Below are 13,924 nucleotides of genomic sequence, written 5' to 3'. Positions count from 1 at the left end.
GGTCAAAATGGTGAAAAAATCAACTCAAACTTTTCCACAGTTTCCGATCTTTTCCCACCAAGAACATGAAAGTTAAGCTGCAGGGTGGTGGACCTTTGTTTTCCTTGCTAGGTCTCTAGTTTTCCCTTTTTTATCTTCTTAGTATCTCCATTCCTGTCTTCCTCCTGATCCCTCTTGCTTACATGGGTGGCAGAACAACAGAGGGAACCAAGGAAAACTGGATTTCTGTAGCATTTCCAAAGCTGAGGGAGCCATGACAAGTTACAGAAAGTGGCAAGTAGGGGATGAAGGGAACACATGGGTAGGAGTTGCAGTCCCTGAAAATACAGACTCAACTGTATGTTTAGCAAAATCCTTTACCTTCAAAGAGTGCAAGTCTGGACAGTGTTCTCCATCTCAACACTGCAAATCTAGACTTGTTATCTCTTCTTAAGGGAGATTAGCTCACTTACACTGATAGGAATTTGGCTTCTAGACTATAGGCCTAAGAGCTTTCACCAGCAGCTTATTAGTTGTTAAAAGGGAAGACCAAAGATGATTAGTAGCAGAACTAATTGTGATCTGGTCTGTACCAAAAGGCTCTTTGATCAGGACTCCTATTTAGTATTAGAAATCAATGCCTGCAGGCAGAAGAGGTTGTCACTTCCACCTTTTTAAACCCCTAAGCCTTCCTTGCATGTCTCCCTCTTACTCTGGATTCCTTTTGTTTTATTCTGCAACAGGTACATCCAGGAGAACAAGGCAATTCGGCACCTTCCCAGGCAACTACGTGAAGCTTTTGTACCTGTAAAATAACAGTGATCCCACCATGTCAGGGATGGGATTGTTTTCCAGATGATGTTTTTAAACAGTGAAGAAACAGACAATTTATGAATGTAATGGACAAGAGATGAGATGTGTTAGGAGGATGTGGTTATGTGGTACAGTATTGAGTTGAATGTGTAGCCCTGCTTCCATGGAGTCAGGGTGAGATTTGTTTGCTGAAGAAGAGACAGTTTCTAGTTTACAGTGCTGCCTTTGTGTATTCTTCTCCCTTCCTCGGCAAGAGTTTTGATGATAATCTTAATTTGTACGGAGTACTTACCTCTGAGAAGGCTTCAGGGAAGCATGTGGTATAGGTTTTGTTTGTGTTGAGGTAGGATAGTGCTTTGGGGCAGTACACAGCCGCTCATGTTCATTGGCAAGGTTCAGAGAGGCCAGGCTTTCTGCCCAGTTTCTGCCTTGCTGAAGATTCACTTTGCTCTGCTTTCCACTTCATGTCATGCATCTTAAGACCCAGCAGAGGCAGAGGACAGCTGATACAGTTAAACTGCAGAGCTCTGTGTGGAAAAAGAGTTTGGGACTGGTTTAATCCAGAGACGTCAGATAAAGTATAATGCAAATGTGCAAAAATCCCAAACCCTTTAATAATGTATTACCAGTCTCTGCAGGGTTTGTTCTTTTGTGCAGGGTGTGTGTGTGTGTGAGTGTATCGTGTGCATCAAAATGAACTGAGTCCTTGTTTTTAAAGAGAAATCAGCCTGGCTTTGACATTTATCTGCACAAAGAATAGAACCAATAAACAGAACATCCGTGAGAGCAAATCCTGGGTTTGAGTCCTACGGTTGTTCCCTTTCTCTGCTCCTCGTGCCCTATTGCTGGCCCTAAAGGATCACACACTTTTTGCAGTATATGCCTCGGGATGAAGATTTTGCTTCTTTCCCAACATTAAATCTTAGAAGCTCTAATAAATCTGAGCAACGTATCACTGAGGGTGCCTTTTTTTTTTCCTTTTTGTTACAGTGTTGATGGTAGGTCTCAAATAAATACATGCATTTTGGCTGCCTCTTAGTCATACAAAAAAGTCTAATCAATTTTGAAAGCTGTTCCCAGCAGTTACTACCAGTTACACAGATTCGTATTTCCTTGAGGAAAAAAAATAACATGGCTTGGCTGGATGCTTGCCTGTAAATCCACTATGAATACTCTTTTGATAGACATTTTGTTATCAAGAAAAAGCATAAACAAAACCGGTTCTGTCAGACTCTGCTTCCTACAATTACCGTACAAATAGCAAAGGGTTAGATTGCTATTTTGTCATAAGCCGTATTTAATAATATAAAATGCCTATTTTTATGCTGATGCTTTTATACAGATTTATTAAGAGTAACTACAACTAACTGTTAGCACGACTTGCAATGTTTTGATAAACTAGCCATGCTCCTGGGTTTGAAATCAAGTAGGCTTGTCTTCCACCTAGGTCAGTGGAAGAGAAGACTCTGTGTCTCAGAAGTTTGACTGTAAATATGTATATTTAACTTTGTACAGACAATGTACTTACCTTGTATAGAAAAATAATTTAAACACATAGAGTGAAGGGAGGGAAAAAAAGGCAGTTGTGAAAGGTTGAGATTTTTTTCCACTTTTATTTAAATGATGGAGTTCCATGTATGTTCACATAAAGAGTTTTAGCACAAAATATTCATTATGAAAGGCTTTCAGATATGACACAAAGCACTACTGTTTCTTTTCTGCAGGAGATACCTTGAATCCTGCATCTTATTTATGGGTTTGTTGTTCTGCTTTGGGTTTGCCCTCCAGTTATTTGCAGCAATATTTAGGCTTGTTGCTAAGATTGGATAACATCAAATTAATCTATCCAGCAAAATAATAACATGTTGATATTGATTGTATATAACATACTTGTTTAGAGGTTAATTTTCGGTTCTTGCTCTTGCCAGTTTAAGTTACACACACACACACACACACACACACACATCCACACAAAATGCAACTTATTTTTGTGTTGATTTTTTGTTTCTTATTGCAGTGGATTACTATTTGACAATTAATAAATGGAATTATTGAATTACTATTGTGTTCCTTGTACAAATTATTAAATAAAATCTATTCTGGTTGTTCCTGTACTTTTGTAGTAGTGCCCTGCTGTGGCTGTCTTTGGCTGTGTCCATACTGAGCTGTAGGTGTTTGCCATGGGCTTCCCCACTGTTCTGCACCTGAGGATCCTGCTTGTGACTTGGCCTGAGCTCACTGGTTCTCCTTCCTGAGCCGTAGGCTGGCTGTGACTTTTTTGAAACCAAGGTGTAAAGCAGAGACAAAGCTGGTTTACACCCAGATCTCACTGTAATGTGGGGTCAGAGTGCAGCTGCTGTGGCATGCATGCAGACCTGTGGGGCAGGAGTACACCCAAGTCCACTGGTTTACAAAGGGTCTTTGTGACTCACTCTCAGATGAGAAGACCACACAGGTAAAGAGTCAGACAAGAAACCCAAAATGCCAGCCTATGTGTAGGAAGGGATGCCAGTTGATGTTGGGCTTATGTGTGCATTTTTAACCCTGACTCAGGTCAGAAGCTTTAAGACCCTCACTTCTGTGGTAGCTGCACTCTGACTGGGCAAGTGTGGCTACAGCACTGAATCAAGGGGTTTGTGCAAGGTCTGTGATGATCAGGTCACATCTCCCAGCCCTGTAGCAATATAGCTAGCTGGGATTTTTTGGGAGTGCCTTCTGTAAGGGAACAGTCCCTGAAGGAGTAGAGCAAGGGAAGGTGACAGCTGAGCTACCTAGGTGGGCTCCCTGGGGTCCAGTAATGCACGAGTACCCCAAAAGCGCCCTGCGCACCTCCATATGTCTGGCTCCTGCATGCTGCCTGTGCAGGACTGGGCTCACTCCAAAGACTGGTATTTCACAAGGAGTTTTAACTTCTTTGAGACCTCCACCTCAAACTGAGCCAAAATTGGGCAACAGATTCAAACTGTGGTGATGTGACTGGATGGCCCAGCAGACAGATAAACATCACAGCTGCACTCACAATGATTTTAGGAAGCCAAACTATAAACAAGCCAATCCTAAAATCAAACTACCAGGACAACAAAAGCCTCAGGCTATTTTGCATGTCTTTAGAAAGCACACAGACACAAGCCCATCTTTCTCTTTCGCAGGTTACCTTATATAAAAGCCAAAGAGCAGCCTGGGCATGGCTTTGCTGCAATCACAAGCACTGCTCGCCTTTGCTTTACAGCATCCCGGACAGGGAGGGGAGAGAGACTCATCTACAGCTGCTGAACATCATGGGTATTTACTGATGTCACTCTCTATCCTAATCTAAGGTAAGGAACAAGCTAGAGATGGTTTTGTGATTGCAGAGAGGGGAAGATGACCCAGCAGTGTGCCACAGTCCTCTGGAAGTCCTGCATACCCTGGGGTAAAGGAGCTTTCAGTGTCACTTTCTTCACTGCCAGGAGATGTGTAATGATGTGGTTGAAGAACTACTTTCTGATAGAAACAAGATTAATAGTCTGGACGCATGGACCCTGGAAAGAAAAAACCTGTGAAATGACAAGTTAAGGTAGGAAAATGAAGGCACACAAGAAAAGGGACTGCAGAAGTAAGGGTGAGCCTTGTAATGGGATTATTCATAGCCATCCATGTCTTGTAAGACCAGTGGTCATCCCTACTTGCTGACTGCTCCATGCTCCCCAGCTGTGCCTGAATCCCAGCCTCAGCAGCAGCCCTGAGCTGCAGCTCACTGATATTCTGCTTGTGGGTGAGCTGTATTTATTAACTAAATAGGCAGCAATGCTTGAACTCAAGTTGTAACCAACCTCTCCCACGTTCTCCATCATCAGAGTAGTGTGGGCTTAACATGCAACTGGAACAACTTATTTTTCCTGAATCACAGCTGAGAAGGTTGGCTGAAAAAACCATATAGAATTCCTTTTGTTAGTGGTACCATGCCTAAGGGGTTAGATATAAACAAACCCCTGCCTAAAGCAGTGATGAACCTGGCATAAATTAGCAGAAAGATAATACCCTTTCCAGGCTCCGCCCTCACTCATCAATTCCTGGCTGGGCAACTGCACGCCAAGGCCGCTTATTTGCATCGCCTCCATTAGGTTTCAGAGTTAACCCTGCTCCAGGATGGAGCTGGCCGAGACATATTTGCCGGGGAGATGCCGCACCGGGGCACTCCTGCGTGCGGTTGCCCGCCGGTGGCGTGTCCTGCCTGCGGGCCGCGGTCAGCTCCGCCGGGGGCGGGTGAGGGGTCGCGGCGCCGCGATTCCTGCCCGCGATTCCTGCCCGGCAAGGCGGCCCCGGCCCGGGCTGCGGGAGCTCCGCTCCCCGGGGCGGGGCGGGGCCGGCGGGGCGGGCGGGCCGTGGGCGGGCGGGCCGTGCCGGTGCGGGCGGCGGCGCTGCCGGGTGACCCGCGAGGTGCAGCGCGCACATGGGGACGCATCGCATCGTGCTGTCGGGCCCCGGGCCCTGGGGCTTCCGCCTGGTGGGCGGCCGGGACTTCGAGCAGCCCCTCGCCATCTCCCGGGTAGGGCGGGCGGCGCGGGGGGCGGCCGGGGCCGGGGTCTGACCGGGCTGGCAGGTGGCACAACAGCGGGGTTGGTGGCAGAGCCGTGGCAGGAGGGCGTGTGTGTGTGGGGGGGGTTGTTGGATTGTCTTTTTCTCCCCCCTGGTTTGTTTGGGTGGTTTTTTTGGGTGTGTGTGTGTAATGTTAACGGGGAAATCCGTGGTGGCTCACGCAGCCCCTTCACCTGATACAGACTGAAATCTTTGCTTCCCACCGAACCTCCCTCCTCAGCCTGTCCGTAGGGAACCCCTCGGCGAAGGCAGTGGGAATCTCCTCAGCCCCGCCAGCCCCTGGTTCGGGTTTGGCAGCCCATCCCGTGGGAATCCGTCTCCCCGAGGTGGGTTGAATGCTCGCCTGCCTTTGCTTGCCATGTATAGTTAACAGTCTTTGTTTACAGAAGCCATATTAAGGTGTGTTAAGTGCCTTTGCCCGACTCTGTTCGAAGTCCTTCTTGTCCCCCCCCTTAAAGAGAAATTAGTTAGGAAATGAAGTTTTGCATCCAAACAGTTTTAGAATCGCACCTTGATTTTCCCGGCTCCGCTCCAGCTCTTGCCCGTGGAACGCCAGGGCTCGGCTCAGGCTGCCTCTCTTTGCTGTCCCCGTCCCCACCTGCACCAGGTGCACGCAGGTGCTCGGCCGGGCTGTTCCCGGCCGGGATCTGGGCCCTGTCCCAGCCGCTCCCAGCAGGCCGACCCGAGCACAGACACGTCCGTGGGGGCAGTGAACTCCCTGTGCCTTCCTGGCTCGGCACAGTGGGGTGTGCTGCTCAGTATCTTGTCAGGGCTGGCTGCAGGCCTCTCCCAGGGGAGAAGCAATGAAGGAATTGCTCCTTTTTCCAGCAATCCCGCTAAAAACCAACGGCATCCAGCGAGCTGCTGAGAGACCTGGGCTCTGCCACCATGGTACAGTTTTGATGTGCCCGCAGGCCCCAGGTGAGGAAGGGCTGTGGGAAGTGGAATATACAGGAACTTGAACTTTTGTGAACTGCCCTTAAAGAAGACCGGGATGGTCAAACTTGAGAATTTTTATAAATGCCTCCTGCCACAGGGTCTCCTGCCATGGGGTCCCCCAGCTTGAAGGACCCCAGGTGCTATGGGGGAAGCTGCCAGCTCCAGGAAGGGCACAGCTGGAAGTGCTGTTAAACCCGCCGAGGGGGGGAAATTTACTGGTGTTCTGTGTAATCTCTTTCAATTACAGTAATAATGCCTCATTTTTCTAAAGCATTTTTGGGACATGAAAGCAGCTTTAGCATGAAGGAAGTGATATTTACTTCATTGTTATGGTAATAATTGCTATTTCCTTCCAGCAAAAGACTCAGGCAGAAGTGTGTCTGAAGCCCTACCTCACTGCTTTTACCTCTTCTTGGTCGCCTTTGTCAATTCTGATAGGCACATACCAAGGGACATAGATCAGCTAAGTGGCAAAAATAACCCCTCATGAGAAATTGTGGCCCTGGGGACTAAAATGTAATAAAAGAGCCTCTCTGGTAGTGGTGACGTAAATGCTGACAATTAACAGCTCTTATCAGGGCTTTCTCTTGTGGCCCCTCTGACATTTTTAATTTCCCCTCTAAGACTTCAAGTGATTAATCTTTCCTGTGGCTTGTTCTTAAAGAGTCCTGGGTTTGTCCCCTTGGCTCAGGAGCGAAGCTCTTGGCAGGTTCTTCTTTTACCATGTAAAAAATTATCTGATCCAGTTTTGACCTGTTTTAAAGAATGTGATCCTCCTTGTGTGGTGACTTTACAGGGCTATAACTTTGCTGTTCTTGCTTATTTCATTTGGTACCTGGGCTCCCACCAGAGACCTTTTTGGGCACAGACTCCTCCTTCCCTCTCACAATGGGGTGAGCTCTGGCTGTAGGACTGCCAAGGGTTATGAGAGCCTTGGGCCCACTGAGGTATGATATGGGGGGCTACCTGAGGGGAACAAGAAGGTGGGGAGGCTGTAAGCTGTGATAAGAGCATTGTTCTAGGAGCAGGGGGGCATGTGGCTATCCCTCCTCAGCACTTACAAGTTTGCTTTGTGCTGTAACAGCAGGAGGTGTGTCAGTGGCACAGATGCACTCGGGGTGAGCATTGTTAGCAGAGGTGCACGGGGCTGCCTGCCTCAGACCAGATGTGTGTTCTGGATTGCTCCGGGGAGCAGGATCCTCCTGCCACTGACAGCTGAGAGCACTGCAATTCAGGTATGCTATGTGTGGGATAAGTCCCCTCCCACGTAGCCAGTGGAGCTTGTCTCTGCCTTATCCAGGACTGCCTGTCTCATTGATGCACTGATGGGGTCACCATGCTGCTCCAGGTGTTTGCTGGCGTGGTGGGATGCCAGGAGAGACACATCCATCCAGTCATGGGCCTGAACTGGGTGTCTTGCAGCTCTCTTTGAAGCAGGTGCCTAAATTCAGCCTGCATTGCCTGCCGGGAGCTCATATTTGGTTTCTGGCAGCATTATCCTGATGATGACCTCTTGAGCTCATCTTGGTATTTATGGCCCTCATCACCACTGTACCTCAGCTCCTTGCTAGTAGCTTATGGCTTCTCAAGCTCCTCTATGGTGATGTAGGGAGGGTTTATCCCGGTCATGCTGGTGAGAGGCAGCACCACCTGAGTTGCCAAGGCATCTCATTCTCCAGAGGAAGTCATTGGAGCTTGGTGTTGTAGTCCTGGCTCCCAGAAGGATGAGGAGCACTGGTGCCGTGAGCGTAGGAGCCAGCAGAGCAGCATGGCCAAGCCTGGTGCTTCTGGCTGACAGCAGCTGCATGGCACCAATGCCTGCTTGTGCCTTGGGAGAGCAGCAGATGAAAGATTGTGGCGTTTCCACAGCTGCTCTGTCTTGTCTCTTGTCACTGCCCTACCTCCCTTTCCACTTGAAATGTGTGTTCAAACCTGCTTCAGGCCCAAATACATCATAAGCATCTTGTTGTGAGAATGCTTCTGGTTTCTTGGTTGTGTTGGACCAGTTTTCCCAGTGCAAGCCGAGTGTGGGGATTTCACAAGTGCTGCTCATGAGACTTTCTTGGGGAGTTTCCCTTCTCTTTAGGAGAGATACCTTCACAGATGTTTCTAGCTTACATTTCTTTTCAAAACTGCAGAATTCTAGTGGACACTTTATAACAGTCTTTGTTCAGGAAAAAAAAAACCCAAACTTGTATTGATCAGTGTGATGAACCCTGAGCCGCAGTCTGCTGGATTGCCTTACAGGAGTAGGAAAGACCCCTGTCTTTATCACTCTTTGGGTGATACTGTACAGTGAGTCAGTGGGGTAGAATTTGAAAAAAGCCCTTTCTGAACTGTGGATGGACACAATACAGGATAACAGTTTCTGTAGAGCTGACCTATGCACAGGGTAGTTCCCAGTTAAATCCCATTGAGGCTGGTGGAGCTGATGGAGGAAGCAAACAGCATATTTTATGAAGAGAGATGCTGATGAAGTGGTGCTGTGTGAAAAGCAGTGCAGTTGACAGACCCCATCCCTCAGGTAACATGAGCTGCTGCCTGTTTGGTTACATTTGATTTTGATAAACATTGGGGCTTTTTGTTTCCAGTTGAATGTGTACATGGAACTGTAAACCCTTGTTATTGATTGAGATTATTTTTGTAGTTTGTGGAAGTGATCTTGAACATTTGACCCAAAATATGGGCAGAGTGGAGTTTTGCTCTGTTTTGTCATGTCAAAAACCTCCCAGCTCCATTAAAAGAAAGGTGTCTCTCAGGGTCTGTGAAACTGGACACTTGTTATAAAAGTGAGCAATGTTCCAGTGAAAAAATGGTTTCAAGACAGACCAGTTATGCAAATAGATTAAAAAGATGAAATCCCAACATGATGCTTGTTGCAATAGTATGAATTCATCTCTGTTTAGTTTGATGTTTTATCTATTCATGGTATTTTAAAAGCTCAGAATTTATATAAAGTACAGAATTTGATCATAATTGGGTGTTTGAGTGTGTTCGCTTTGTTTTTTGAGCACAGATCTCTGAACCAGCTTTATAAACTTAAAGCTTGATTTAGTGATAAAACTGGACTTAATGGTCTGAAAGCAAGCATGGGACTGAATCTTGTGGTGTCAAAAGACACGATGTTTAGCTTTGATACTGGCTCATATTCTTCTCCTGTCAGCCAGTCACCCCGGTAGGAAGCAGCTGAGCAAAGGCATCCTGAAGCCACTGATGAGAGAAAGCCCCAGTGGTGTGGGACATGCTGCTGATGAGCAACTCTTGTGGGGGTGGAGACCATCCTCCTGCTGGAGCATGCCAGGGCTCAGCTGAATGGCACAAGCAGCAGGAGCTGGGCTGCAACCTCTTCTCCAGGTGGGAAAAAAAGGCTGTGGCTGCAGGGTATTTTTCCGAGACATGGGTAGAGCTGCTTTCCAGGGAGGCCACTGCTCCCAGAGGGGAGCTGGAATGCCTCCACTCTGCCAAAGGAAACATGGGGTGTGGTGGATGTGATAGGATTTAGGGTTGGGCTGGCTTTCCTCCTCAGCCTGGGGAGCCTTGGCTGGACCCCACTGTGCACACCTATGGCTGAGGTTCCTCTGCTGCACCGTCCAGCTTTTGTGCTTGTAACTGCAAACACCAGCATTGTGCCTGGGTCTTGTTCTGAGGTTGGCTGGGCAGAGGGAGACAGCTGGGGAAAGCTGCTGGGGTTTATAGGAAGGTGAAGGTGGTTATGTTTCCTGCTCTGATGTTTACTCTTGTGCTGCTGTTCCTGGCTGCTGGGCGGGGTGGGGGCTGTGGCAGTACCAGCCCTGCTGTGCTGTGCCATGCTGCCCAGGGTGCTGGGCAGAGCTGCTCCAGAATTAGACAGCTGACAAGTGCCTATGGAACACTGGCCATTAGGGTCACCTGCCAAGAGCTTCTGGCCCTGCAGAAGTAGTTGGTTGGTGTTTAGGGGATGGGACGATGTCTTGTGCCTTTGCTCAGAGGGAGTCCTGTCTGGTCTGTCTGAGCACATCAAGTATGGAGAACAGAGGTTGTGCTCCTACAGACTTTGAAGTCAACATCAACTCTGACAGTTTCCTGGGCAGCTGCTGTGGCTGGGAAGGCCTGTGCTTCAAAGATAGAAATGGCTGCTGAGAAGAGGAAAAGACCTTTCTGATCTCCCTGGCTGCCAGGGTTTGGATCCCTAAGAAATCATCCTTAATTGTAGCAAGGGCAAAGCAGCAGAATTTTCTTGTGGTAAATGCAGAGTACTTTGGGGCACAGGACAGGCTTAATCTTTTCCAGTCCTGTTTCCTGAGTCTTGGAGGACAGTTTTATCTTGGAAATAACTTCTGAAAGAATTGGCATGCTAATTAAACTCCTTCTACTGGAGTTACATACAGGAGCAGTATCCTTGTCTCTCCTAGGAGCCAGAGTTGTATTTTCTACAGTTCACCTTTTCAGACCAATTTGTTATGCAGCAGCTTGATGTCACCCAAACTTTGGAATTCCTTTTTCTCTGTGCCTCTTCTTTGTGACCAGTATAATCTCTTTTAGTGGTGTCTGACCCACCTTGTTCTGGATTAGTTCCCTAAAGAACCTAAAGAGAGAACTCCACATTTGGAGGGAATGTACAAGCCCCAACCCTATGTGAGACAAAAGTAAATATTGAACTTCATAGGAGAAAGTCCTTTTTGTTCCCTGATCTGCTTGTTCCCAGATGTCAAGCTGTGTGTGGTTGCAGGCTTCTCGGTACCTTTTGTCCTCAAAATTCAGTTTGTCCATCAGGAAAGGTAGTTGGTTTGGAAAATTAATTGATTTGAAGGATGCAGCATCAAAATTATTATTTTTTTTTCAGTATAAACAGGGAAATTGACCTTAACTGCATAAACAATTGATGTTGTTCTGGACAGTGACACAGTATCTTAGATGGTTGCTGATTACTGGACATGTTGATTTATTTAGAGGATGAAATAAACCATCAGGAAAAGCTCAGCTGTTTCTGAGATGTTTGTTTGTTTGTTTTACTGGGAGGCATGTTGCAAAACAAGCAGTGAGGCTGAGTAACTCCTTGACCGCTATTTGAGCGTCTTTCTGAGCAAATAATCTTTGGTTTTTTGTATTGCCTTACTGAGGTCAGCCCTTTCTGTGCGTATCTGATGCCTTCCCCTTTCTGTGTTAATAATGCTCATCTGGCTGTCAGGGTAGGATGTGAAGGCAGGCAGGAAGGTGAGGGCTGGGCTGCTGGAGGAGCTTGTGCAGTGAAAGCCCAGATCCCACTGGGGTGGGCTGATGCTCAAGGGTTTCACCAGCCAGAGGTATGTCCACCTTCCCCTTCTCCTCTCTTGGTGATGGTGTGGTCTAGGCCAGCCCAGCCAGTGAGATTTGAGCTGCAGCTGTGTTGGACTGTAATGGTGCAGAGAGTGGGAGCAGCTTTCAAGGAAGCTCTCCTGGAGCCAGTTGTAAGGAACCAGCCTGTCATTCCCCCTCCCCTGAAGAGAAAGGGTGGGGAACGTGCCTGCCTGAATTTTCTCATAGCCTCTGATCTCTGCTGACCCAGCTGCATGCTTTTGCTGGGAGAAATTGTGACTGCTTAGCATAATACTCCAGCACTGAGGACATTACTCATGGTAAAAGAGCAGTGTGTGTGGGTGGGGAGGATTAAACTGAATGTCAGAGATGTCTTGTTGTCACTCGTGGCCTTGGAAGAATGTTGCTACATGTCTGTCCTGTCCAACAAAGATCTAGCTGGGTTTTCCTCTCAAGTGCACATAGGTGCAGTTTCTCCAGATCTTTTTCTTGGCTGATGTTAATTTTGCCTCTTCATCACTTCTTGCAATGTGTGTGTAGGTGTGGAGTGATGGCTGATGCCGGAGGCTGTAGGGTCTGTGAGAAACTGTGAAGAGATGACAGAGTGAGCAAGTAGTGTGTTGGAAGGGACGAGGGGAGAAAGCCAGAAAGAATTGAATGAATTTTAGACCCACCCAGCTATCTTTATACATGGAGCTGCATTATGCTGCTTTTCATAGAAATGCTTCCCACCCTTCCTCCCTCTGCTGTGGGCAGCAGCTTCCCTTGATATACCCACTGCTGCCTCTTGGATCCTTGCCTGCAGAAGGAAAACAGGCACCATAATCCCTTTCCAGGGACTGCAGTGCTTGTTAGGTAGCATGTATGGGGGGATTGCATCAAATGTAAAGTGTGGTTTTGTTTGGCAAGTTCTGGGACAGACAGAAGTTTTTTAGAGGTCCTGGGAGCTGGATAAGCAGCCAAATGTGTCTCCCTCTGCTAAATCTAAGTGTTTTCTATTGTAAATGCACTTGCCCAAAGACAACCTGAAGACTTGATATGTCACAGCTGAAAGCTTGTTTGCTGCTTGGCCGCCAGTACAAGGAGATGACAGCCAGCAAACTGCCTGAATTCAGATGGACATCTGAACTTTACAAAATCCTGGTGGTGCTGACAAGGTGGAGCCCAAAGTGTGTGTATGAGGGGGCAGTGTATATATACATATATATATATATTCACACACCTGTGTGTGCATGCACACATCTCCACAAAGCTTCACTTTGCAGTATAAGGAAATAATGTAGGTTTTTCTTCTATCCAAACCAATCCTGAATCTGTGGGACCTCTATTAAAAAGAGGGGTCCAAGCATATAACTTGTCTAAACTGTTAATCTATTACATTAAGTTTTACATGAGTAAAGAGTGCACAATCAAGCCCATGGATTATGGGGATTATTTGTTTCTTCCGTGTGCTGGCTCATGTGTCTGAGCTGGTGTCAAGGGTGTAGCTTGATGTGTCTGGTTATAAGTATCTAGATTATTTCTGTAGTAGCCCAGATTTCTTACACAGAACACCAACAAAAAAGAGTATTACTGTAAGCACAGTCTGGTGAGCTCTGGGACCTGTTCTGGATACAGTACAAAGAAGTGCTGCTCTGCCTGTCTCAGCATTGTCTGTTCAACAGTGAAATGACCTAATGGCACTGTTACTCAATTGCCTGCGAGCAGTCATCTAAATTAGGGCATGGCTTTTTTCCAAAGGATGCCCTTGGGCATGATGTTAGAAGGTGTGCAGAGCTTTATTCACCTCCCACCCTGGAACTGGGAGGCTCCTGGCACCTTGTGATGCTGCCCACGTCCCATCTGCCAGAGGCTGCTCAAACACAGTGGAGGAAGCCCAAGCTAGTCAGGGAGCTCTTTTAAAGGAGACAAGAGGCTGTGTCTTTGTACGAGGTGTGATTTGGGCAAAGTTGTGTTTGCTGGTTTTGTTCCTTGCAGTGTCTTTCACACCTCCTTGCCTTTCCATGCAGAAGTGCAGCTGTATCTGCTCATTATTGGGTCATCTGCTTGTACAAGGTGTGCAAGGCACTGCCTGCTGTCCCCTTGTCTCCTGCCGCTGTCTGCTCCATGCTCAGTCAAGAGCAAAGGGTAAGGAAAGAGGTTGGGGCAAAGCTTTAGATCATTTGAGAGCAGGAGCAAAGCAGTTTCAGGTGGTGCAAAATTTAGTGGACGCCTGTGAGCCTGAAAGCTTCTGTTCATTTATGGAGTCCTTTTGTATAAGCTGGCTGATAGCTGTCAGTGCTCTGAGCACCTCTGCCTGCCCACCCTGCTGCTTCCCATGGACCAGGGATGGATGGGACAA

General features: G+C 47.4%; 2 protein-coding genes across 51 annotated transcripts in view; both read left to right on the top strand.

Annotated features, from left to right (window-relative positions):
• SORBS1 (sorbin and SH3 domain containing 1) overlaps positions 1-2,852 on the top strand; it is a 167,213-nt gene extending 164,361 nt beyond the window's left edge. For all 50 annotated transcript variants that reach the window (XM_051800769.1, XM_051800770.1, XM_051800779.1 and 47 more), the window contains one exon: positions 723-2,852. In XM_051800769.1, the coding sequence (XP_051656729.1) occupies positions 723-790 (68 nt within the window). In that variant the 3' untranslated portion in view covers positions 791-2,852. The remainder of the gene's footprint in view (positions 1-722) is intronic.
• A 2,316-nt stretch (positions 2,853-5,168) lies between these two features.
• Positions 5,169-13,924, top strand: part of PDLIM1 (PDZ and LIM domain 1) — a 44,251-nt gene continuing 35,495 nt past the window's right edge. The window contains exon 1 of the mRNA XM_051800972.1: positions 5,169-5,320. Coding sequence (XP_051656932.1) covers positions 5,225-5,320 — 96 coding nt within the window. The 5' untranslated portion in view covers positions 5,169-5,224. The remainder of the gene's footprint in view (positions 5,321-13,924) is intronic.

This window comes from Manacus candei, unplaced genomic scaffold, assembly GCF_025592945.1.
Source record: "Manacus candei isolate 608988 ecotype Guabito, Panama unplaced genomic scaffold, ASM2559294v1 h1tg000050l, whole genome shotgun sequence".
In the NCBI taxonomy this organism is placed as follows: domain Eukaryota; kingdom Metazoa; phylum Chordata; class Aves; order Passeriformes; family Pipridae; genus Manacus; species Manacus candei.
This window is presented reverse-complemented; position numbering and strand designations above follow the sequence as displayed.